Raw genomic sequence first — 24,822 nt, forward strand, 5'->3', positions numbered from 1 at the left:
TCCTAAGTCTTCACAGGCCCCCCCCCCTTTCTCAGTCTGCACATTTCCCCCACCTCATCCTCAGTCTTCACAAATCCCCCCGCTCCCCTCATCAGTTTTCACCTTTCACCCCCCATCCTCAGTCTTCACAACCACCCTCCCCCATCCTAAGTCTTCACAGGCCCCCCCTTTCTCAGTCTGCACATTTCCCCCACCTCATCCTCAGTCTTCACAATCCCCCCCCCCCCCCCCCCTCATCAGTCTGCACATTTCCCCACATTCTTTACAGAATTAAATAGAATAAATCACTAAATTAACCCCTAACCTTAATGCTAGCAATCTGGACTGGCAGCAAACTGGACTGTAGGAAACTGGACTTTCAGCACAGTCCCACTCCCTTCCTCAGTCTTCCCAATTACACCACCTCCCCCCCCACCCCCATCCCCAGTCTTCACAGAAATAAATAGATAGTTAAATAAACAAATTAACTCCTAACGCTAACCCAAACCCCCTAAGGGCCCGTTCACACTGGGGCAATCCGACTTCTCGGGGCGACCTCACAGGTCGCGGCGCGCAGCTCGCACCGCGACCTCGGAGCGGCCGGCGCGGACTTCATAACATTGAAGTCAATGCAGGTCGCTCCAGGTCACCCCAAAGAAGCTCCGGACCCTTTTTCTAAGTCGGAGCGACTTGTGTCGCTCCTATTAGAATGGGTCCACAGCTTCTCTATGCCAGGCGACCTACGGCGACCAGGTCGCCTGACAGGTCGCCCCAGTGTGAACGGGGTCTCCTAACCAAAAAAATTTAATAAACAAATAATTGTATACAAATAAAATAAATAAATAATAAAAACATAACCCCATAACAAATTCAATTAATAAAAAAATAATAATAATAATATTAAATTAATTATTAACCCCTACCTTAACAGCCCATTCAGACTGGCGCGACACGACTTTGTGGGGCGACCTGTGAAGTTGCGCGCGACTTGCACAGACTTCATATAATTGAAGTCAATGCAAGTCGCCCCAAAGTAGTACAGGACCCTTTTTCTAAGTCGGAGCAACTTGTGTCGCTCCTATTAGAACGGGTCCTGTACTACTCAATGGCGAGCGACCGCCCGCGACTTGTCAGGCGACCAAGTCGCCTGACAAGTCGCGCTAGTCTGAATGGACTCTTAACCCTGACCCCTAAGGGCTCTTTCACACGGAGCGGACCGCATTGCGATCCGCTCCGGCACTTTTTTTTTTTTTTTTACACGGAGCTCCGTATGTCCGCATATCATCCCATCCGTTTGTGGATGATATACGGACATAATGTATGTCTCTGGGCATTGCGAATGTCAGCGGATGACACCGCTGACATCCGATTTTGCATCCGTACCGTTTTTTAAACGGAAGAAAAATAGGGTTCTGTTCTGTTCCAAAAAAACGGAACAGAACTGAAAGGACCAAAATCGGATGTCAGCGGATGGTCATCCGCTGACATCCGCAATGCCATTGACTTACATTATGTCCGTATATTACCCGCAAAAAAATAGGATGATATACGGACATGCGGAATGCCCGTGTGAAAGGGCCCTAACTCTAATCCTAAGAAAATAAGTAAATAAAAAAATACATAAATAATAATATTACAATTAAATAATTAACCACAACCGTAGCCCCTAGCCTTAACCCCGGCCCCTAACTCTAAGAGCCGGTTCACACTAATCCAACTCAAAGTCGCCCCTCATAATAGAAGTCAATGCAAGTCGCCAAAGACTTCGCCAAAAAATAGTGCAGGAAACTTTTTCTAAGTCGGAGCGACTTGAGCGGTTCCATTTCACAGCATTGGGAGCTACTTGTCAGGGGACCAAGTCACCTGACAAGTTGGAGTAGTGTGAACCGGCTCTTATCCTAATCCCTAACCCCAACCTTAAAATAAAATAAATAATAATACATAAATAAATCAATAATAAATAAAAGGAATAGCCAGGGCAGTGTCGTTCAGTAATTTATTGGTTGGTCATGAGTGGATGGTATACCCATTTGTCATATCTGGTGGGATTATTTGGGAGGAAACATCCTTGCACCAGGATCAGAGACTCCCACCATTGGACTGAGGCCGATTTCATTGTTATTCTGGTCTTTGATTGCCAGATAGTGACGTACCTGGAGTAGTTTACTAACCTCCCTCTCAATGGTTTGAAAGTATGTTACGCTATCCTGGTAGGTTAAATCTTTTGCTTTTAGCTTCCCTAAGAAGGGTGAAAGCTCACAATCGGTGTTTCCAAACAGCCCGTCTACTGCCGCTATCCACTTGTCTACAATAGCGCAGCTTTGGTTAAATTGGTCTTCATACATTTGGGCCTCCTGTGATGTCTCTTGGATTCTCAGGCGAAGAATATCATCCTCAAGAACCTGCATCTCCTGTTTAAGTTTTACTATTTCATCGACCTGGTGAATGGCATAGTCAACACTTGCATCATTCTTCTTCTCCGTTTTCTTAAAGTCATTTATGATGTTGTTCACCTGCACCTGCCCAGTTATTGCCACCAGTGTTTTATAGGTGGCTTCATAATGTTTGAGGGTATCTATGTTGTCTTTTCTCTTCTTTTCCTCAGCCATGGTGCTTCTCTTTGCCTTTGTCTCGGGGTTCACAGTCTTATTCTTCAACACCGCAGGATCCACTAATTGTTTCTGTGTGACTTTTTGGACCTGAGTTTCCTTCTGAACCTTTCCAATGGTCCTATCGATCTTCTCAAACCTTTTGATGGTACTATTGATCTTCTGAACCTTTCCAATGGTCCTATCGATCTCCTCAAACCTTCTGATGGTCCTATCGATCTTCTGAACCTTTCCAATGGCCCTATCTATCTTCTCAAACCTTCTGATGGTTCTATCGATCTTCTCAAACCTTCCAATGGTCCTATCGATCTTCTGAACCTTTCCAATGGTACTATCGATCTTCTGAACCTTTCCAATGGTCCTATCGATCTTCTGAACCTTTCCAATGGTCCTATCGATCTTCTGAACCTTTCCAATGGTCTTATCGATCTTCTGAACCTCTCCAATGGTCCTATCGATCTTCTGAACCTTTCCAATGGTCCTATCGATCTCAGAGAGTTCTGCATCTGCCTTCTTTTTCAGAGCCGCGCCTCTGGAAATCAGCTTCTTCCTTTCCTTCTGCGCCATTCTCGTTTTTTCTTTGATCTCCTTAATGGCTTCCCTTAGAGCCCGCCACTCCAGGAACGTGGCACGGTGGAGCCGATCACGTGAGCTTTTTTTGTGGCACCATTCTCGAACAAACTCCTTGCTCTTGTCCTTTTGGGCGATCAGCCTTTCAATTTCAGTTTCGGTGCGTCGCAGCTCGGCCCGCGCGCGCCTGACCTTTATTTCGGCATGGGTTCGACGTTTTAAGGATTGGAGGGCGTTTGCCTTCTTCCGGTGGGCAATCATTGCCTCTAGTTCTCTGATTTGACGGTCCAGCTCGGCAATGCGTTCTGATTGCCGCCGGATGGCGGAATCGTGAAGCTCGGCGGCTTCTTTTACTTTTTTAATGTCTCGGGCGGGAGCAGTTCCCTCCGCCCTTATTTTTGGTGTTAGGGCGTTGATTTTTTCAATGAGCTGGCGGTTTTCTTTTTTTAACGCATCAATCAATTTCCCCTGATTTGTGAGGGTTAAATTCAATTGATCGGCCCGCTTCCTCTGCCCTTCCAAATGGGCCTGAAGTGCATCCAATTCCATGGCGACCATTTTTGGGACGTTGGACATTTCTGGGTTGGTTTACAACACTCTAATGCGCTGAATCTTTACCAATATTAATTAAAATCCGGTGAAGATGGATAAATCCTAAATTACACTTTTATGCCCTCAGGGAAAAACTGTGACGTCACCATAAACAGTCAAGTGTAGTGCATCCAATTCCATGGCGACCATTTTTGGGACGTTGGACATCCCTGGGTTGGTTTGCAACACTCTAATGCGCTGAATCTTTACCAATATTAATTAAAATCCGGGGGAAGAAGGATAAATCCTAAATTGAACTTTTATGCCCTCAGGGAAAACTGTGACGTCACCATAAACGGTCAAGGCTGGCGATCACGTGACGGCAGCGCGCTCTACTCACAGTAGAAAGCTGGGACGGGTTCAGCGCCTGTGACTTTGGCTCCTCCCCTCCACGTCGTGTGTACGCAGACTAGAGCGGGCGCGCGGGCGTTACGTCGGGAGCGCGTACGCTACGTCGGAAGCGCGTACGCTACGTCGGAAGCGCGCACGCCGCAGTGGGTTTGAAAGGAAAGGCGGGAGAAGAAGTGAAGACTAAAGGCGATTGGTAACACCGGGGATGTCGGGGCGCAGCGGTGACGGGGCCACGGCGGCCGAGGCATTCCAGAGCCCTTTAAAGGCCAGCCGGAGGAAATCTTCTGGTGAGAGGGGGCTGCTGGGACTTGTAGTGCGGGGCTGGTGTGTACACAGAGAGGGGAGGGGCAAAGAGGCAATATTACTGTAAAGAGAACCTGTCACCATGGGGGCGGGGCCCAGAGAAGAGTACAGGGCAGGGACCATTAACACCAGGCCTATTTCTCTCATTTGTTGTATAAAATCAGGATTTTTTGCTAGAAAATTACTCCCCAAACGAATATATATTTATTTATCTCATGCATGCAGTCCCTGGGTTACAAATGGGAGGGAGACAACAGGAAGTGAGGAGAAATCTCCCCCCCCAGGAAGGGAAATTCTCTCCTGTAAGAGTTCTCATGGGAGAAATGTGTCTCCACTGAAGCTTTATCACCAATCCTTGTTTCCACAACAACCCAAAATTTTCAAAATCCGGTTGTCACGGGGACAGGAAGTGAGGGGAAATCTTCTGAACAGGGGCACAGACAGCAAAACGAACATTACAGGGGTGTTAACCCTTCCCTCCAAAAAATTAAGTCAGCAGCTACACATACTGTACATATACTGTAGCTGCTGACTTTTATAGGACACTAGCCCTTCTCTGGGGCTCAGGGATGTGGGCGCTTGCCTGCCCTGGGGCGCTTGTGGGATGCTGCCGCCGCCATTGCCAGTAAGGGAACCCGGCTGTGAAGCCTTGCCGCCCAAAAACGGAACTTCCGCTTTTGGTATTCTAACCCCCTGACATGCCACATTTGGCATGTTATTTTTTTTGGGGGGGGGGGGGGGGGAGCGGGTACCTAGGGTACCTAGTTTTGACATGTACCCGCTCCCACTTCCACTCGGAGCGCCGCGGCGCCCTGAACGGAAGTTCTCCTCTCCCCCCTCCCTCCCTGCAATTTCTGGGACATGTCGGAGGTCCCAGAAGATTGCCGGCCAATCAAGACACGCAGCGCGACTCGCGCATGCGCAGTGCGTACCCGGCTGTGAAGCCGCAAACTGTCACATCCGGGTGCCCACAGCAGTGATGCCGGCGCCGAGGGAGAGGATCGAGGCTTCGGGCAGCCGCATCCCTGGACCGTTGGACAGGTGAGTGAAATGGCTGGAACTCCGCTTTAACTGACAATTGCGCAATTGTGCGACGCCATACCCAAACTAAATTTATGTCCTTTTTTTTCCCACAAACAGAGCTTTCTTTTGGTGGTATTTGATCACCTGTGCGATTTTTACCCTTTGCGCTATAAAAAAAATAGCGTAAATTTTGAAAAAAATAACAATATATTTTATATGAAATTCCCCCCCCCAAAAAATGTAAAAATCAAAAATGTTTTAAATTTTTGGCCAATTTGTTTTCTGCTACCTATGTTTGGTAAAAAAAATCACACTAAGCGTATTTTGATTGGTTTGCGCAAAAGTTATTGCGTTTACTAACTAAGGGAAAGATTTTTGTCATTTTTGGTGGTTTTTTTTTTTTTTTTTTTGCGGTACTGCGACATTGCGGCGGACAGATCGGACCCTTGACTGACATTTTTGACACTTTTGGGGGTACCAGTGACATTACTGCAGTAATCAGTGCTATACATATGCGCCGCCCACAAGGGGAGGAGTCCAACGACGTAGGTGTACGTCGCTGGACGGGAACGAGCCACTGTGCCGCAGTAGAGCTCCAGTGAGCGGTCGGCAAGTGGTTAAGAACAAACCTACATACCCTATCTTGTTTGTAATCTGGGAACTGTGTGTATATAATATTATATGTGTGTGTGTGTGTGTGTGTGTATGTATATATGTATGTATGTATGTATGTATATATATATATATATGTGTGTGTGTGTTGTATATAATATCATTTTTTTTTTTTTTTGTTAAGCAGAGATCCTAGAGAATAAAATGGAGATCGTTGCAATACTTTTGTCACACCGTATTTGTGCAGCGGTATTAGAAACGTAATTTTTTTTTTTGGGCAAAAATACACTTTTTTTTTTTTTTTTTCAGTTTACTTGGCTGCTAACGGTGCTGATTTTAACCACTTGCCGACCAGCCGCTGCCTATATACGGCGCCCGCCCCCATTCGCCAGCGGGGAAGCTGATGTACGGGGCCACGACCGCAATTGCCTGTGGCGAGAGAACGGCGGTCTGCTGATGTAAACACACAAGCCCATCCCCCCAATTAGAAACACCCCCTAGGCTCACATTTAACCCTTTGATCGCCCCTAGGTTAACCCCTTCCCTGCCAGTGTCAATATTACAGTAACAGTGCATATTTTTAGCACTGATTACTGTAGTAATGTCACTGGTCCCCCCAAAAAGAGTTAAATGTCAGGGGACCGTTCTGTCCGCTGCAATGTCGCAGTTCCACTAAAACTCGCAGATCGCTGCCATTACTAGTAAAAATAAAAATGACTAATCTTTCCCCTAGTTTGTAGACGCGATAAGTTTTGTGCCAACCAATCAAAATACACTTTTTTTATCAAAGATATGTGGCAGAATACAAATTGGCCTAAAGTGATGAGAAAAAAAATAAAACATTTTTTATTTTTTTCCCTTTTTTTTTTTTTGAGAATTTTGTACAGCAAAAAGTAAAAATTATATATTTAGTCGTGTCCACAAAGAAAACAGTGTTTCAACCACATGTGAGGTATTGCCGCAATCGCCAGAGTGAGAGCAATAATTCTAGAAAGACCTCCTTGGTAACTCTAAATTGGTAACCGTTAATGTTTTAAAGCGTCACCTACGGAGATTTTTGCGTACCGTAGTTTGTCGCCATTCCACAAGTGTGCGAAATCTTAAACCGTAACATGTTGGGAATCTATTTACTCAGCGTGACGACCTTTCACAATATACATAAATGGGGCTAACTTTTTATCGTTTAGTTTTTTTAACCACTTGCCGACTGCCTAACGCCGATCTACGTCGGCAGTCAGCCCCTCACAGGCAAAGTGACGTAGGTCTACGTCGCTAGCCTGTGAGGGTTTAGGGAGCGAGCGCACGCCCCCGCGTGTGACCGGCGGACCCGATGTCTGCCAGTCACTCGGCGATCGGCGGGGGAGAGGGAGAAAGGCAGGCAGCTTGTGTAAACAAGCTGCCTGTCATTCTCCCCTGTGTATGACAGATGATCATACGGTTCTAATATGTAGAACCGTTGATCACTGTTCATACACTAGTAGCCACAGCCAATCACAGTAGAAAGCACGCCCCTAGGGACACACATAGCCCCGCCCTTTCAAAAAAGTTAACCCCTTCACTGCCAGTGTATTTTTACAGTAACAGTGCATATGTATAGCACTGATTACTGTAGAAATGTCACTGGTAACCCCAAAAGTGTCAAAAATGTCAGTCAAGGGTCCGATCTGTCCGCCGCAATGTCGCAGTACCGAAAAAAAAATCGCAGATCGCCGCCATTACGCATTTAAAAAAAAAAACAAAAATGACAAAAATCTTTCCCTTTGTTAGTAAACACGATAACTTTTGCGCAAACCAATCAAAATACGCTTTTTGCGATTTTTTTATTTTTTTTTTTTTTTTTCTCCAAACATAGGTAGCATAAAACAAATTGGCCGAAAATGTTAAAAAATTTTGATTTTTACATTTTTTTGGGGGGTGAATTTCATATAAAAAAATGTGAAAAATATTGTTATTTTTGCAAAATTGTCGCTCTTTTTTTGTTTATAGCGCATGATCAAAAAATCGCACAGGTGATCAAATACCACCAAAAGAAAGCTCTGTTTGTGGGAAAAAAAGGACGCCAAATTCGTTTAGATACAGCATCGCACGACCGCGCAATTGTCCGTTAAAATCACGCAGTGCCGAATCGCAAAATACCCCCTGGTCTTTTTTAGCAGCCAAATCCTCCGGGGCTTAAGTGGTTAAAATGCAGTGAAATTTATTTTTTTCCCCAAAAAAAATTGTTTGAAAGACTGCTGCGCAAATACCGCTTTACAAAAAATATTGCAACAACCGCCATTTTATTCTCCAGAGTTTTTGTTATAAATAATACATATATAATGTTTGGGGTTTAAACAACAAGTGCCAGAAATGGGCCTTGTCCTTAAAGGGTAACTCCACTTTTGTGGGGGGGGGGAATCAGCAAATAAAAAAACAATCTAGCGTATACAATTGTGACACAAATCATATTGTAGTTAAATATTATTAAAAATTACCTTTCCTTTTCAAACTGCAGCTGTTGTAATCTTCTGGAAATGCAATGCAATATGGCCGCCTGGAGGCCATGACAGAATGTATACTGACCACACCCCAGAAACATCATTTCCTGCTTGTGTGATTGGCTCACCAATTTTCCCAGAAGTCTGCCTAAGATAGAAGTCAGATTTCTGGCATCCCCTGCAACAAAAATCTCATTTTTGGTGAGATACTCCCAATAGGAACACGTCTAAAGGGATGCAGGCCCAGCAGCTTTCCTCATTGGAGCCCTGCAGCTGCTACAGCTGATCATTATGAAATCACTCCCATTAGACCCACTCAGCACAGAGGATCAAACAGTGATTTCTTCACAATAACAAAAGTTAGGAATCTGCAACTAAGTTTTGTTAAAATCCTTCCTTGCAATGTACAGAGATTACCCAGAGGGAAAGTGGAGTTATGCTCTAAGTGGTTAATCTGCCCCTTTCTAAGCCTGTGGGTTAAGGGCTTATTCACACAAAATGGGCTTCTGCTGGAGAGGTAAACGACTGCGCTTTCCTCTCTGGCAGCTGTCTGTCCTGACTGCAGCAGGGGGTGGTGCAGTATTTTCTCTGAATGTTATTTGAAATGTACTTAAGTACACCACATTCATGTTACTGTACATCAGTGCTGATGTGCAGTACAGCGCTATGCACCTCTGTGCAGCATGCAGAAATAAAATGCAGAATGTCTGCATGTTGTAGCATCCAGGCTGCTTTGAGGTGTGAATGGGACACTCGGAAAGCAATAGTTTTCTGTGTGAGATGCGGTGATAGGCAGTAAAGCAGGGGTTACCGAGCAAAATCTGGTGCAGCTGTGCATAGAAACCAATCAGCCTCCAGGGTTTATTGCCAAAGCTTAGTGTTACTAAACCCACAACCGGAAAAATCAGTCTGTAGATGCAGTAAAGCATGCTTGTTTGGCTCCTTTTTACACAGGCGGTGCGTCCAGGGTCCATTCTGCTCAGCGGGGGGATCGATCCACCGAGCAGGCGGATGACAGCTCTGCCTCCGCTTTGTGTACAGAGACAGAGCTGTCAGATCCCCGCTCTCCTCTATGGGGAGATCGGAAGAGAACGGACCACCTGTCCGTTGTCATCCGATCCTCCAGACGGATGAAATATAGGGTTTCCATCTATCCGGATTTCACGGACAGGATCGGATAGCAGGAGATGTCACCGCTGACATCCGCCGCTGCATGGAGCATCCAATCCGGTCTGCCTGAAAAACTGACAATCTGATTGGAAAGCCTGTGTGAAAGGGGCCTTGTACTCACTGTGAAATCTAAGGGGTTAATCCTCCATTGTGTACAAAGGCGGTTTGATCCTGTATGCACAGATCCTCCTCTTCTTCCACTGACTCCAGAACATGTCTGGATAGTACATAGCCTAGGGAGTCAGGCTGCACACGCTCAGTTTGGTGTGTATTGCTAGAGAGCTGTGTCCGCCCCCCCACCTTGGTAGAGTGCATGTGATCAGCACAGGGCCAATAGCACTGTCCAGACAGAGGGTCAGGGGTCCTGCATCCTGATAGGGCAGCTCAGCGCAGTATGAAAACTCCTACAAGCTTTACCAGGAACTGATAGAAGTCACAAGACTGCTATATACTGCTGAGAAAAGGTATTTTGCAGTTGATATTTACTAAAAATAATTGCATTTATGTGTACTGTGGGAGATGAGATATAGTGAATGCAGAGTCCTGGGTTTAGTTTCCCTTGAATTCAGGGGTATTCAAACTGTGGCCCTCCAGTTGTTCAGGAACTACAATTCCCATCATGTCTGAATGTCAAGAGATTTACAATGCCTTGTGGGACGTGTAGTTCCGTAACAGCTGGAGGGCCGTAGTTTGAGGATCCCTGCTTTAATTGAACAAGCTGAAGTTAGAAGCTGATTGGTTACTATGCAAATCTGCTCCAGTTTTAGTAAATCAACCCCCCAGTATGTGAAATCAGCTTGATGGCTCTTACGGATACTTAGGAGCTGGAAGACTGCTCGTGTTAACAGTTGGGCTTCATTCACACCGGTACTTCACGCTCCAGCTTGTTGTCTGTGGAGGTTCACATTTCCCCAGGTCATGGTGTATCAAGCAGTAGTTCCTCACACACACCTGGACTTGTTCTGTAATGTGATAACATTCCTCCTCCAAGCCCATTGGAGGTGAAGCAGCAGCTTGGATAGGATGGGAAACGTCCTCGGTGTTATAGGACAAGTTCAGTTGACCAATCAACTTCCATGTTCTCCTTCGCTCTTGTTTTGTGCGGTTTCTGCCTGGTGGGTCCCTGCGGACCCTATTTTATGGGGGAGTGCAATAGGAGCTCTGTGTATTGCTGTGAGGTGGTACGGGCAGTTTATTGGCGGTAGGGATGCTTCAGACTGGCCGGTATAGATGGGTATTTAAGTCTGACCCTAATCCACACAAAAACAATGCCTCCTGCGGCCAGGAAAATGGCCTCTTCCAGATGGGTTTATTAATGTCTACAATGAACTTGAAAACGGATAACCAACTTCTTGCTGCCCTCAAAGACTTGGAAGTCTACAACACTAACCCATAAAAAAAAACACACAAAGGGCGCACCGACCTAGTGCATTATCCTGAGACAAATCATTATATTAAGAGCATAGTACCGGTAGGTATTCTACTCACAAAAATTGCAGTTGTAAAAACGAATCGCAACTCCCAGCAATGTTCCATCCAAAAAGCATCCATGTGTACAACAAAAATCGAAGACCCCCGTGGGCTGATGTGTTTCGAGGATTTCCTCTTCCTCAGAGCCAATCCTCGAAACACTTCAGCCCGCAGCGCTCTGAGGAAGAGGAAATCCTCGAAACGCATCAGCCCACGGGGTCTTCCAATTTCTGTTGTACACATTAATGCTATTTGGATGGAACTATGCTGGGAGTTGTGATGCGCTTTTTACAATTGCAATTTTTGTGAGTAGAATACTTGTTATGCTTCTAATACAATAAATGGATTGGTCTCCGGGTAATGCACTGGGTCGGTGCGCCCTTTGTGTGTTTTTTGTATGGTTACCTAATCCAACTGAGCTCACACCTCATTGGCTAGCTTCTTTTGGTCTGATTTATGTGATCCTCAGCTTGTAGTAAACAGTCTTATGCCTCGTACACAGGCATCGATTATTGGCCGGGAATTTTCGGCCAACGTCCGATCGGCCAATTGTCGGCTTGTTAGTATGTTTCTTTCGACAAACGACTCCGACTTTTCTGCCGAATAAAATCTGGTGTGCAGGCTATAAAATTTTTGTTGGCCGTCAACACAACGGCCGATTTTCCGTCAGTCAGTACAGATTTCGGCAGACAAAAATCTGATGAGCAAGACTGGGCATGCTCAGAGAAGAAAAAACGCAAAGAAAATAAACCAACACATGACATCACTTCTGAAGTAGATTTTTGTTGGGCGAGAAAATTCGTGTGCAGTCTAGGCACATTCCAACCAACAAAACACAACTTGGACGATCGGTCGGCCGATAATCGTTGCGTGTGTACAAGGCATTACTCGTAATATTCGCTCTCCCAATTTCACCGGGAGGAACCTTCATATACACTTCACTCATACACCTCCTCCAAGCTGATCAATTGAATCTTCTTTCTTTGTCACAGATGTGTCTACTCCGTCACCGACGTTTGCCATCCCAGCTTCACCATTCATGCAAAAGTTTGGTTATGGAACCGGGGTCAGTGTTTACCTGATGAAAAGGTGAGACCAACGTTGATCATGGTATTTTAAAGGTGGGGGGGGGGGGATGTTCCAAAATGGATAACAAAGTAAGACATGCTACTAGTGAGCAAATCTAGGACAGGCAAGTTCTGCATCTTAGCAATGACCTGTCAACTGTAACAGGGACATTGATTTCAGGGCACTGTGAGTAGAACAGGGTTAGCAATTGGTGGAGCTTGAGACAGTCAGGCCCCAGTTTTAAAGTGAGCCACCACCTAGTCACACAGTTAAAATCACACTGCGATGTTCTTTGTTTTGGGTCTGATGTACGCCACCGGCGACCTGCTCCTACTGTGATTGGACACACCCGATGTTCCCTGGCACCCGACGATTTTTCGGGACAAAAGCCTGCCTAGGAAAATTGCTGTTATGGGATAGGGGGAAGATGGAGATCTTGTGTTATAGCTAAGCAAAGCAAGAGCATGGATCTGTCTCTCCCTCCTAGTCAGAGCACCTCCCACACAGTTAGCAAGCACTCCCAGGAAACACATTTGTCCCTGATGTTAACCCCTTCCTGTTAGTGTCAGTACAGTGACGAGGCATTTTTTAAGCACTGATCACTACTGTATTTGTGTCACTGGTCCCAAAAAGTGTCGGGGGGGGGGTTGATTTACTAAAACTAGACAGTGCAAAATCTGGTGCAGTTGTGCAAAGTAGCCAAGTCCCCAGCCTTCCCACCAGAAGATGAAGGCTTCGCTCACGTCTAAGATTCCGGTGTTGGCAGTGGAGATGCCCATTTCTGGGCTGAATCTGCAGTTTGGTGCTTTGCAGTTTGGGTCGGAGCCGGTATTACAGGAATATGAATCTTCTCCAACCACAAACGCTACAGTGAGCCAATCACCGAACACCTTGTATACCAGCCCGGCAAGTGAGTCGTCCAGCTCTGCAGTCAGTGGTCATAGCCCGGAGTCTGCCTTCCAAGCTAGCAGCATCCAGAGCGCAACCTCTACCTCACAAGGCCTTTATACGAGCAGAGGTCTATGCAAACAACGGCGGTATCCCATCTCTTCCTCTACCTCATCCCCCGCAGAAGGAACTCGGCCAATCCAAGAATGGCTTTAGCTCAACACATGCTCCCTCCATGCAGGCCTCTGTGCCTGTAGAATTGTCCTCAACTCCCTCGGTGAAAGCAGATTCCTTGTCTACTCCAAGCATCTCTGCTCTTGGAGACCCCCTGTCTCTGCATCCTCCTTACTGACCACGGCTGGCTCCCACTCCAGCCAGCTTTGTGGTCTGAGCCACAATGAGGAGCTGCAAAATTCACGCAGCTGAGCAGTACTTTACCCTCCCAGCACCAGACTCCTGTGTCCTCCACAGTATGAACTTTCTCGTCCACTCCCTTGCACACCAGCATAGAGAGTGACACCAGTTTGCAATCATCAGTCACCACCCTGATAGTAGCCAATCAGCTTCTAACTTCAGCTTGTTCAGTTAAGCTATATATTCTATAAAACTCATCCAATATCATTTAAAAAAAAAAATCGAATTTCTTCATCAATTTAGGCCAATGTGTATTCTGCTACATATTTTTGGTTAAAAGAAAAAAAAAAAAAAAAAAATCCTAACAAGCGTTTACTGATTGGTGTGCGCAAACGTTTTATATCGTCTACGAACAGATTTTTACTAGTAATGGTGGCAATCGCCAACTAATAGTGGGACTGTGCTATTGCGACGGACAAATCAGAAACCTAGCTGACAGTTTTTGGGGACCAGTGATCAGTGGTAAAAATATGCATATGCACCGGATCAGTACATTCCCCTCTAACAGAACAGCAGTCTGCCTTGTTTACATAGGCAGGCCGCTGTTCTGCTTGTCTCCTGAACGATCGGCCGTTCCTGATGGACCTAGTCTGCCGGACCCGCGTGCGAACCCCAGACCCAGAAGTGCAGGTACCTGATTCTGCGCAGAGCGGCCGCCCTGCTGCTGTTAATGCATGTGGGGTGGTTGGGAACTGGTTAAAGGCTCAGAAGCTGGGGATTTTTGTTCGATTTTGCATGTGTTATCCTTTCATGTGCTCCTTGCTATAATGGCCGGTGGCCTTTTGTTTGTTTGTACTGTTATAATCTATTTAGGTCTGAAGATTACTTAAAGTAGAACTGTAGGCAAAAGGTTTTTTTTTTTTTTTTTTTTCCCTGCATTATGGATTATGGATAAAGCCTATCTGGGGGCCCGGCATAGAGGGTGCTGCCAGTTAGAGGGGGTGGGGGGGATGGAGGAGAGCAGACACTCCCCTTCTTGTTGACCCGGAAGTGACATAATTTCCGCGTCCCTGTTGAGTTTCCCTGACCAAGGCAGAGACAGAATGTAATGCAGTGCGATGTGCACTAAGCCTCGTACACACGTACCGATTGTCGGCCGTAAATATTCGGCCAACGACCGATCGGCCAATTGTAGGCTTGTTAGTATGATTCTTCCGACAGCCGAACAGAATCTGTCGTGCAGGCATTAAAATTTTTGTTGGCCAACACCAGAACGGCCGATTGTTCGCCAGTCAGTACAGATTTCGGCCGACAGACAGCAGATTTGCAAGACTGGGCATGCTCAGAAAAGAAAAAAGACAAGGAAAGTTAACCATCACATGACATCACTTCTGCAGTCGGCTGTTGTTGGCCGACAAATCGTGTGCAGTCTTTTGCAGTTTTCAACAGACACGACAGCCCTGGAAAAAGACGGCCGATCATTCGGCCGACGATCGGTACGTGTGTTACGGGGCTTTACGCGCACAGGAGAAACATGCTGCGTTTAAGACCCTGGATGTCTTTTTTTTTTTTTTTTTCCCCTCTAGGGGTGTCTGCTTTCAGAAAATGTTTAGGGGGTTTTATGTAATCTTCACGCCTAAAATTATTAAACTTGTGGCGCAAAACCTGCTTGGCAGTGAAAAGGGTTAAAGGATAAGTTCACCTTCGGGAACATGTCACATGTTCCAGCTGTAAGATTTGTTTAAAAAATAAAAGCAAATTTTAAGATTTTTGCTTGCCCGTTTGTGTATCTAATCCGGTTTCATTGTTTAGGTCTCCAAAGGGTTTGTCTCAGTCCCCGTGGGCTGTTAAGAAGATCAGTAAGCAGTGTGACAAATCCAGCAAGAACCTTTATGAGGAGAGGTTGAACGTGGAGGCCAAGATCCTAAAGCATTTGCAGCACCCCAACATTGTTGGTAAGTATTTTTTTTTCCCCCTCCCCATAAGGATGTGCCTAAAAGATTTTCTATAAATTGTATAACTCCAGAGAGAAAACACAGGCCCATATGACTTTATTCATTTGACCTCGGGAAGATTGTCTCTGTGGCTGACCGGCAGGTGCTGGCAGGCATGGAGTCCACAGTACCTGCTGATCAGGTCGCGCTGTGTGTAATCACAGCAGGAGCGAGCCACCGTCGGAGCGCATTCGGGCCCCCTACTCGGAAGTGCAGGATTATGTGTCTATTTTTCTCATCTTGCTCACAGCTGCCGCTGTGTAACAGTAAAACTGCTATATGGCGGTCAGCAAGTGGTTATGGCAGGTGTGACGAGACCCTTGCTCGCTTCCGCTCTCCCGACACTCCTCTGCTTCTAGTGAGTCAGCTTGCAGATCGCAACGTCTGATGGTTCGGTCAACCAAGGATCCGGGATCCGAACTACAGCTATGTGCCGTCCGGAATCCATTAGAACACACACCAAGCAGGCTGTATGCAAGTTCAAACAGGAAGACAATTTATTGGAAGTACACAGCACACTTTTATACAGAATTTGAAACATCCTGCCCCCAACAACTGCCCTCCTATTGGTCAATTGCAGTTCCCCTTCAGGTCCTCTTTAGCCATGCAAATGAGGACTTGAAAATGAGTCAGCAGGGATTGGTCCAGCTTGGATAGCTTGACCAGAAGGACTGTTGTGTAATGAGACAGAAGCCCCAGGGGGCAATCAATGTACACAATAGCCAGACACAGAACAATGGTTCCCTAACGAGCCCTCAATACACATTACTCTGAGTGTCAATACATCCCTTAGCAGACAGCAGGTGAGTTCATTAGCACACCCGACAATAGGTGAATGGAAAGCCACCTCAGACAAAAGCAACATTGTTAGACAGTCATTGAACTTCCTGGAATGACCATATTGGGAGTGGTACTTCCTGGCCAGAGACCTCATGGCAAATGGGAACAAATGACCTTGCTGACAAATATGAAGCAATTCCATCACCCATCTGTCCTTAAATTCCAGTGACGGTAAACACCATCACAGCAGGTTTACTAGATTAGCTTTCTCCAGTCAGGTGTAGATTTGCCCTGCTTCATCTACTTTGTTGTTTAGCCCTTAGACCTTTTTAAAGGGAATTTTCCCCATATAAAACTTTTGCACCAGTTGGCTGGGACATCTCCATCTGCTGTTTAAAGCCTGTCTCCAGGTAAAACATTCTATTCTGCCCTCTTGCATCGCAAAGCGAGTATTACTTTAATATTTAAATAAAGTCTACCACCCAGGCCAGTCCTAGATTTAGGGAACTGTTAATCCCGTGATGTGGATGTGCTCATACCAGCCGGTCTTGAAGGTCCCCTCACACTGAGGTACACAGCAACAGTAGATGTGTGCAAATTCAACGCCCACACCTAATGTACAGTGCTAATTGCACAAAACTCTTGGCAAAAAAAAAACACAGAAGGATCCATAATGCAGGTAAAAACCCAGGGCAGAGTGATTCTACAGCTCCTAGATTGTTCCGGGATCGACCCAATCCATTAGCATGAAAAAAAGCAGAGGCAGGGTGCCCGGGTCATTAAAAGTACCACTTTATTCTATAAAATCACATAGCACACTTGCATGGAGTAACACGGTTATTGGCATGATGTGCAAAGGGAAGAACCACGTGCATGTAACCAGCGATGGAATACATGCTTCAGTCAGTAAGCCTGTGTTATGAGAACTGGACCTGTCACACAGATGGAAGCTGGCAGTGTCTACGGGCATCCAGCATGCACTTTGTATTGCAACAACAGGGAAAGCGCCAGAGGGGATGATCAAGCATCAACATGTTTCAGGAGCCCTGCCCCTTTGTCAAGCTCTGTGCATCCTGCATTTTTGCTTTTACGTTTTTTAAAAACTCCCTCATGCTGATGTCACTGCTGCAGACTCCTCTTCTGGATACTGTACTGATTGGACCCCACCACTAGAATGCTAGTATGAGGTGTCCATGTAAATAGGACAGAAGACCTGGGACTGGAGCGTCACAGGACCATTGTTGTGGGTGAGTAAAAGGGGCACTTCAGTAGAGTGTCTTGTGATGGTTTTGTTTTTTGCAATGCCAGTTAACAGAAGGTGGTAGGACTGAGGCGGGCACTTGATAAGGGGAACCCTAAGATCACCTTTAAAGAAGCAGGGCTAAAGCTGTTTTGGGCCCTACGTCTCCTGTGGGTCTCAGAATTGCACTTAGTTCTGCACTCCTGTGACCCATATTCAACCAACAGTGGACTAAAGTCCATTGTTGGCTGATGTCACTCTCTGGTGGAATCCCGACTTTAATGTCGTCGGGATCCAATTTATTATTTCAGGGGAAATCTCTGGATTGAAGGTAAATATTGCTGCTAAAACATGTTTTGTTATAAAAATGAATAGCCTGTAAATGATTAAAAATATATATATATATATTTTTGAAAGGAAGTCTGCATAAAGATGGATGAGGGTGACGCAGACTGTCTGAGGTGTGCGTTTTTTTTTTTTTTTTTTTTTTTTTTTGGTCCCGTGGTGTTAAACAGTCAAAGGTACAATGAAAAGTGAGCACACAAAGTGCACAGGGTATACACCTGGTCCTCGGCAGGATCCTTGCCCTGATCCCCTGGGGTACAAGGCTCACGGACTGGGGTATCAATAGCTCACCTGGTCGAAACCAGGCAGACCCCCCGTTCTCTGGGAGGTCTCCCAAAATAGACCAGCCCCAAGTACTGGGGGGGGGGGGGGGACCGGACCAGATGGCTCCCCCCTCAGGTCTGAGGACCTACATCTTACTAATCGGGATGTGCGAGTGCGCACAGGGCAAGTGACAAAAACGCACTTAAAAAAAGAGGAAGGGAAAGTGGATAAGTGCAGAGTGCCATAATGCAATGCCATGGCAGGCCCTTCTCTGGAACTAGTACCAGGTATCAGTGGTAGTCTCAGTAGCCAGGGAAGTAAGGATGAGAAAAGGGTGTTTTTGACGTAGGTTAAAAAAAAAAGCAATGGTGAAAATTCTACTTTTATTGCATGTGCAAACCATTAAAACTTTTCAACTTCTCTTCGGAGTTTTCTTTGTTTCTCTGTTGTTGTCCCAAGACAATGGAGACTGACAAACTAGATAGTTGGCCATGTCCTTAGTAAATTGTCATGGTGTAAATGCCATACCTAGGTGAGATGCATCTGAGGGGAAACTACTAGTCTACAGCCACTTACTAGTTTATGGATAGTGAAGCCACTTGGATTTAGTTTCACTGTCCTGGAATGAGTATTATGCAGCCCAATGGGGTCCTGATGATGATGATGATGATGATGATTTTTTTTTTTTTTTTCTCAAATGGACAGGAAGAAAATGTAAAAGTTGAGGAATAATCTTTATTTCCTCTTCCCTGGTTCATCCCTCTCTCATAAATATGCCAATGACCTTTTTTAAAATGACACACTTAATATAATTTTTTTTTTGCCCCTCTAAGGTTATCGAGCCTTTACCAAATCTAAAGATGGCAGCTTGTGTCTTGCAATGGAATTCGGTGGCGATAAATCTTTGAATGACCTCATAGAAGCCAGGAACGAGGATGAACTGGGCCCATTCCCTGCTGCGGTTATTCTGAAAGTAGCTCTACATATGGCCAGAGGCTTGAAGGTATATCTGGGATCAGCTGAATTGCATTTTTTTTTTTTTTTTTACAATTCCTGAACCAAAAGGCTAACAATCTTTCAAATCAATCTCCTATCTTTACATCACTTTTTTATTTTTATTTCTGGAAGTCATTAGTAAATCTCTAGTCTTGTTTAACTGATAAGAACACAGTTGCTTATTGATGAACTCTGGCGTCTTTGGTTCAGTCCCCAGCCAGGACACTCTCCGCATGGAGTTTGCATGTTCTTGTGTGGTTTTTCTCCCACACTCCGAAGTGTACATGCAGGTAGGTTAATTGTCTCATTACTAAATTAACCCTTTTAGGAGTTATGAGTGTGACCTAGAGGCTTTGGAAGCTCTGAGGGCTGAAATTGCATATGTTGTCAGGAATTTAATAAGGTGGCAGGGACTGCTTTTATAATAGCCATTTTATTTGGCTTTTAAGGGGGGGGGGGGTAAATGACTTCATGTAAAAAGTCAAATCCTAAATTACTTTCAAAGCAGGTGCTTCAATAATTAAAGCAGTTTTATTTTATTTAAAAAAAAAAAAAAAAGATGTTCTTGTTACCTGCTCTGCAGAAAGGAGTGCCCCTGAATCTCCTCTTCCACCCTGCCATTTCACCATAGGAATCCACATCTTATGGTGGCACACGTGCCGGTTTGCTCCCAAGCCAGTCTGTGTGCATCCATAGATACACAGCTTGCCCCTGTCCCCAACCTCCACTCCCTCCTAGCAGAATTTGACTGCCCTCAGCCAAGTTTGTGAGAGGAGAGCAGCATGATGCAAGTATTTATGGAGGGGAGGATGGAGATATATCTCTACTTGCAGCAGAGCCACCTTGCTGCGGTCTTATACAGTCAGCAAGCGGTTAATTAAGGGGAAGGGGGGGGGAATATATATTCCCCTTAACCACTTGCCTTCTGTGCACTTAAACACCCTTCCCATCCAGGCCAATTTTCAGCTTTCAGCGCTGTCACACTTTGAATGACAATTGGTCATGCTACACTGTACCCATTTGAAATTTTTATCATTTTTTTCACACAAATAGAGCTTTCTTTTGGTGGTATTTAATCATCTCTGGGTTTTTTATTTTTTACAAAAAAAAAGAATAAAGACAAAAAATTTTGAAGAAAAAAAAAAGTTTTTCTTATTTTCTGCGAGTAAATTTTGAAAATAAATTTTTCTCCTTCACTGATGTGCGCTGATGAGGCGGCACTGAGAGGCGGCACTGCTGGGCACTGAGAGGCGGCACTGCTGGGCACTGGCGGATGGCACTGGACACTGACGGGTGGCACTGATGGGCAGCACCATCAGTGCCCATAGTGCTGCCAGTCAGTGCTCATCAGTGCCTAGATGAGCAGGCACTGATGGGCACTGACTAGCAGCATTGTGGGCACTGATTGGGGGGCACTGTGTGTGTGTTTTTACCTTTAGTAATCAGGGCACTGGTGATCAGTGCCCTGATTACATTCTCCTGTGTCCCCGGCGCTGTGAGGCTCCCCCTCCTTCCTCACACTGCAGGCTCCGTGTGAGGAAGGAGCGCCGGCGATGAGAGATGATCTGTGATTGGCCATTCACCACGATCTGTGATCGGCCGTGTCCAAGGGACACGGCCGACACAGATTTTACCCGCAGCGTGTCCGCGCTGCAGCCGTATATAGGCTGTAGCGCGGATGTGGGGTGGTTTGAAGTGGTGTTATCACTCTCACTCTCTCATACTGGTCACTGGAAGTTCAACATGGCACCTCATGGCAAAAAAACTGAGGATCTTAAAAAAAGAATTGTTGCTCTACATAAAGATGGCCTAGGTTGTAAGAAGATTGCCAAGAAACTGAGCTGCAGCACGGTGGCCAAGACCATACAGCGGTTTAACAGAAGTTCTGCTCAGAACAAGCCTCGCCATGGTCGACCAAAGAAGTTGAGTGCACGTGCTCAGCATCATATCCAGAGGTTGTCTTTGGGAAATAGACGTATGAGTGCTGCTAGCATTACTGCAGAGGTTGAAGGGGTCAACCTGTCAGTGCTCAGACCATACGCCGCACACTGCATCAAATTGGTCTGCGTGGCTGTCAGTTTTTATTCGTATGGGTCATTGATTTCTGTGGGTTGATTTAGTCTCTTTCTTCTTAGTACCTACACAATGAGAAGAAGATCCTGCATGGCGATATGAAATCCTCCAACGTTGTCGTCAAAGGTGACTTTGAGACGATTAAGCTCTGTGATGTTGGGGTGTCTCTGCATCTGGATGAAAACATGACCGGTGAGTGAGAATATAAAGCATTAGGGAATTGCTTAAGGTGGCCTTGTAGTATTTCACACATCCAGGGGCCAGATGTGGCCCTTTGCTTGCTTTTAGCTGGCCCTTGCGGCATTATTCCTGCCACATACACCCATGGCACCGAGTTCCTCCCACTGACACCAATGATGGGGCACAATTTCTCCCCCCCCTACTAACAAAGCTGGGGCATTGTTTACCCCCACTGGGCACAGCCTGCCCCCTCTAAAGTCTGAGGGACAGTAAACTGGCCCTTTGTTTAGAAATTTGAGACCCCCCCACTCCCGTATATATGTATCTACAGTACTGCAAACGATTTTGGTTTTGTATTTAAAATCCTTTATTTCCACTATTTTTTTTATTTTAGATTAACCTATTCTAAACTGTGCCCTTTTATGTTTTTTTTTTTTTCTTTCCTCCCAGTGAATGATCCAAAGGCCCACTACATTGGCACAGAGTCCTGGAAACCAAAAGAAACTTTGGAGGAAGGTGGCGTCATCACTGATAAGGCAGATGTATATGCATTTGGCCTCACCTTGTGGGAGATGATGGCTCTGTCCATACCGCATCTCAACCTGCCAGATGAGAATGACAAAGGTGAAGGTTTGACATTTTTAGCTTTATGGTTTAGAGCGGTGAGATCAAAAATTGATAAAGGAATAACCCTAAAGGATGGCACAGTGGGCTGAAAAGGCTGAGTCCTCTAGGCCAAGAGAAACAGGAGCAAAGAAAATGAGCACAAAAGGGAAAGAAAATTGAAAAACAAAACAGAGGAAGACCTAGAAAGAGAAGAACTGGGGGAATAGAGAAAGGAAAGGAGGAAAAAAAGGGTAAGAAAATGGAGAGCTGAGGGGACTTTAATGGTACCGTAATTAGTTTATATATTCAAACGTGTAAAAAAAAAAAGTAACAAATTTATTAGTACATTTAAATAAAATCACATAAATGTGGTAGATCACCATAGACTGATCATCAATACTGTGTTGGTCTGGAGTGCCAACAGGCTGTATCCAGAATTGCGCCCAACATGTTTTGCAGTTGAAAAAAATGCTTCTTCAGGGGCAGATACACTGCAACAGTATGATCCTAGATTCCCTAAAAGGGATATAAGCATAATATAAATACAAAACCATATGCTGTTTACATGTGGAGAGTGTACTATTCCCAAATTTACACCTGGGACAGCCATCATCAAAGGGTATAGATGGAATCACAATAGGGACCAGATGCCCAGCCTCCACGCCTCCCAGACGAGTGTGGGAGTAAGGAAGCAAAAGTTAGACAATATTTCGATATAAGTCATGCGCAAATGGTAAAGGCATGTGTATAATACTGGAGCCCTTCACCAAGACAGATTGTTTAAGCACCGTATATAGAGTGCCAAACCAGTGCATACTATACATAGGGCCTAGCCCCTGTACCTACCACTATAGAGTTTATCACGTATATACAGCTAGAATGGGGTGTGTATGTACTGCCTGTGTTATAAATGCAGGAGACCATGCCAAACACTTGCAATCCGAACCGATATCTATATAAAACTGAGATGTCTCTTGAAAATTGCAAATGTGTATGTATGTTATAATATAATCTCCCACTGGAGTGAACAACACAACCATAGGGGGAGTGGAGGAAAAAGGGGGGAAGTACCATCCCGTCCAGGGTGCATGTACTCTCTCCCCCCCCCCCCCCCCAAACCTAGTAATATAGCTCAATGTAACATACCGTCCTTATTTTACAGTTAATAACCTCCCCCGATCTGTTTGCACATTGCAGTGTGAACTGTGAAATGTAGGAATGGGTTCTGCGCCATTTTGGTTCAAATGCGATGCAAATTCAGCCATACAATCTGTATGGCTGAATTCGCATCGCACAGACATCGCAAGTGAGCTGCAATAGTGTGAACTCAGCCTTAATGGACAGTCTCTCTTCGGCTAGGCACTTGATGGCATCACCAAGTTTGCTACTGGTGACAGCACCCATCCAACTCCACAGAAGAAACCTAATGAAGGGACTTCAAAAGTCTTCTCCTTTCTCTGAATATTAGGAAACATGGTTTCATTTCTCCACTTCTCCAAGCCTGGTTTCACCTGCAAGGTCTGAAAAACCTCAAACGCTTTCCTCTGTTCTTGGCTGTTCAACACTCTGCTTTTGCATCAGTCTTGAGACTAATGGCAGCATCCTTCAACAAGTTAGTTCTATTTGCCTAGTTTCTTATGCTAGAAAGTCCACTTTGTCCAGATCTTCTGTTCCAAGGACTGATTGCCATTCTGCTTCGAGGTCCTATGCTTTAACCCTTTCGCTGCTTTTTTTTTTAACACATCCTTAAAAATCAATTTTAGGCCTGAAGAGTACATCACACACCCCCCTCCCACGATATTACCGCAAAGGTTTAAGGTTTCAGTACAAAAGAAGTTAATTTTAGGGCACACAAATGCAACAAATTACCCGATATATTTTGTTTTGGTAAAATAAAAAAGACGAGGTTGCACACATTAAATACCCAACATGTCAAACCTTAATAAAAATACAATTTTGGGTACATCATCGCACAGTTGTCTGTCAGTTAAAGGAATGCAGTACCGTTTCGTAAAAAAGCCTGGTCATCAGGGGGTAAAACCTTCCGGTCTAGAAGTGGTTAATGCTAGTTTGTACTGGCCCGGGGAGCTGGCATTTTGCGGCTGAATCATAGGAGAAAGATGTTAGGATTTTTTTTCTTAACTCAAGTAAGGGTATGTGGTAGACTTTGATCCTGCGTAGGTTGTGCAGTCTGTAATCAATAACCGGTCATCTCCCATTGTCTGTACAGGGGATTCATTCACAGAAGATGACTTCGATGAGGACGCTTATTACGAAGCTTTGGGCACGAGACCGGCACTTAACATGGACGAGCTGGATGAGTCCTACCAGAAGGTGGTTGAATTGTTCTTCATGTGCACCAGTGAGAACCCCAAGGAACGGCCTTCTGCAGCTCAAATTGTGGAGGCCTTGGAAGCGGAAGGTGTCCAGTAATTATTAAAAAATGCCGTTTAAAGGTTTCTGTTGGAATAGTTTTATGGTTTTTAACTATGAGAAGGCAGCTACGTTTTGCTGTAAAAGTTTTCTAGACCAGTAGAACAGTGATTTGTGAGCTCTGTTCTGAAGTGCTAATGCTATCGTATGAAGTAAACTCAGCAGTTCACTGGTTAAAAAAAATAAGTATGTCCCACATAGCAAGTCCCTGACATCATGTACTGCAAGTCCCTGACATGTACTGTATGCCAGTCCCAACAGGAGGATTGTTGGCCTTGTTGTATATAGCACTGTAGGCACACAACCGTACCTCTAGCCAAAGCTGGCGCCACCTTTTTGTCCTTCTGTAGTCTTCTGAAAACTTTTCTGCTCAATTCCCCCCCCCCCCAATCGTTGTGAAATCCCATAATGCACATGGCCCAGCCAAGCTTTATTTTAGAATAACT

General features: G+C 45.3%; 1 protein-coding gene across 1 annotated transcript; it reads left to right on the forward strand.

Moving 5' to 3' along the window:
- Nucleotides 1-4,305: 4,305 nt before the first annotated feature.
- Nucleotides 4,306-24,422, forward strand: PBK (PDZ binding kinase; the record flags this gene model as incomplete). The annotated part of the gene is made up of 7 exons (XM_082250067.1): nucleotides 4,306-4,387; nucleotides 12,148-12,244; nucleotides 15,278-15,420; nucleotides 18,922-19,091; nucleotides 21,220-21,349; nucleotides 21,788-21,961; nucleotides 24,174-24,422. The coding sequence occupies 7 exons, from the start codon at nucleotides 4,306-4,308 to the stop codon at nucleotides 24,374-24,376; spliced, it is 999 nt and encodes a 332-aa protein (XP_082106193.1). The 3' UTR covers nucleotides 24,377-24,422.
- Between the last annotated feature and the right edge of the window lie 400 nt (nucleotides 24,423-24,822).

Source organism: Pelophylax lessonae (genome assembly GCF_965119305.1).
Source record: "Pelophylax lessonae genome assembly, chromosome: 3".
Lineage (NCBI taxonomy): Eukaryota > Metazoa > Chordata > Amphibia > Anura > Ranidae > Pelophylax > Pelophylax lessonae.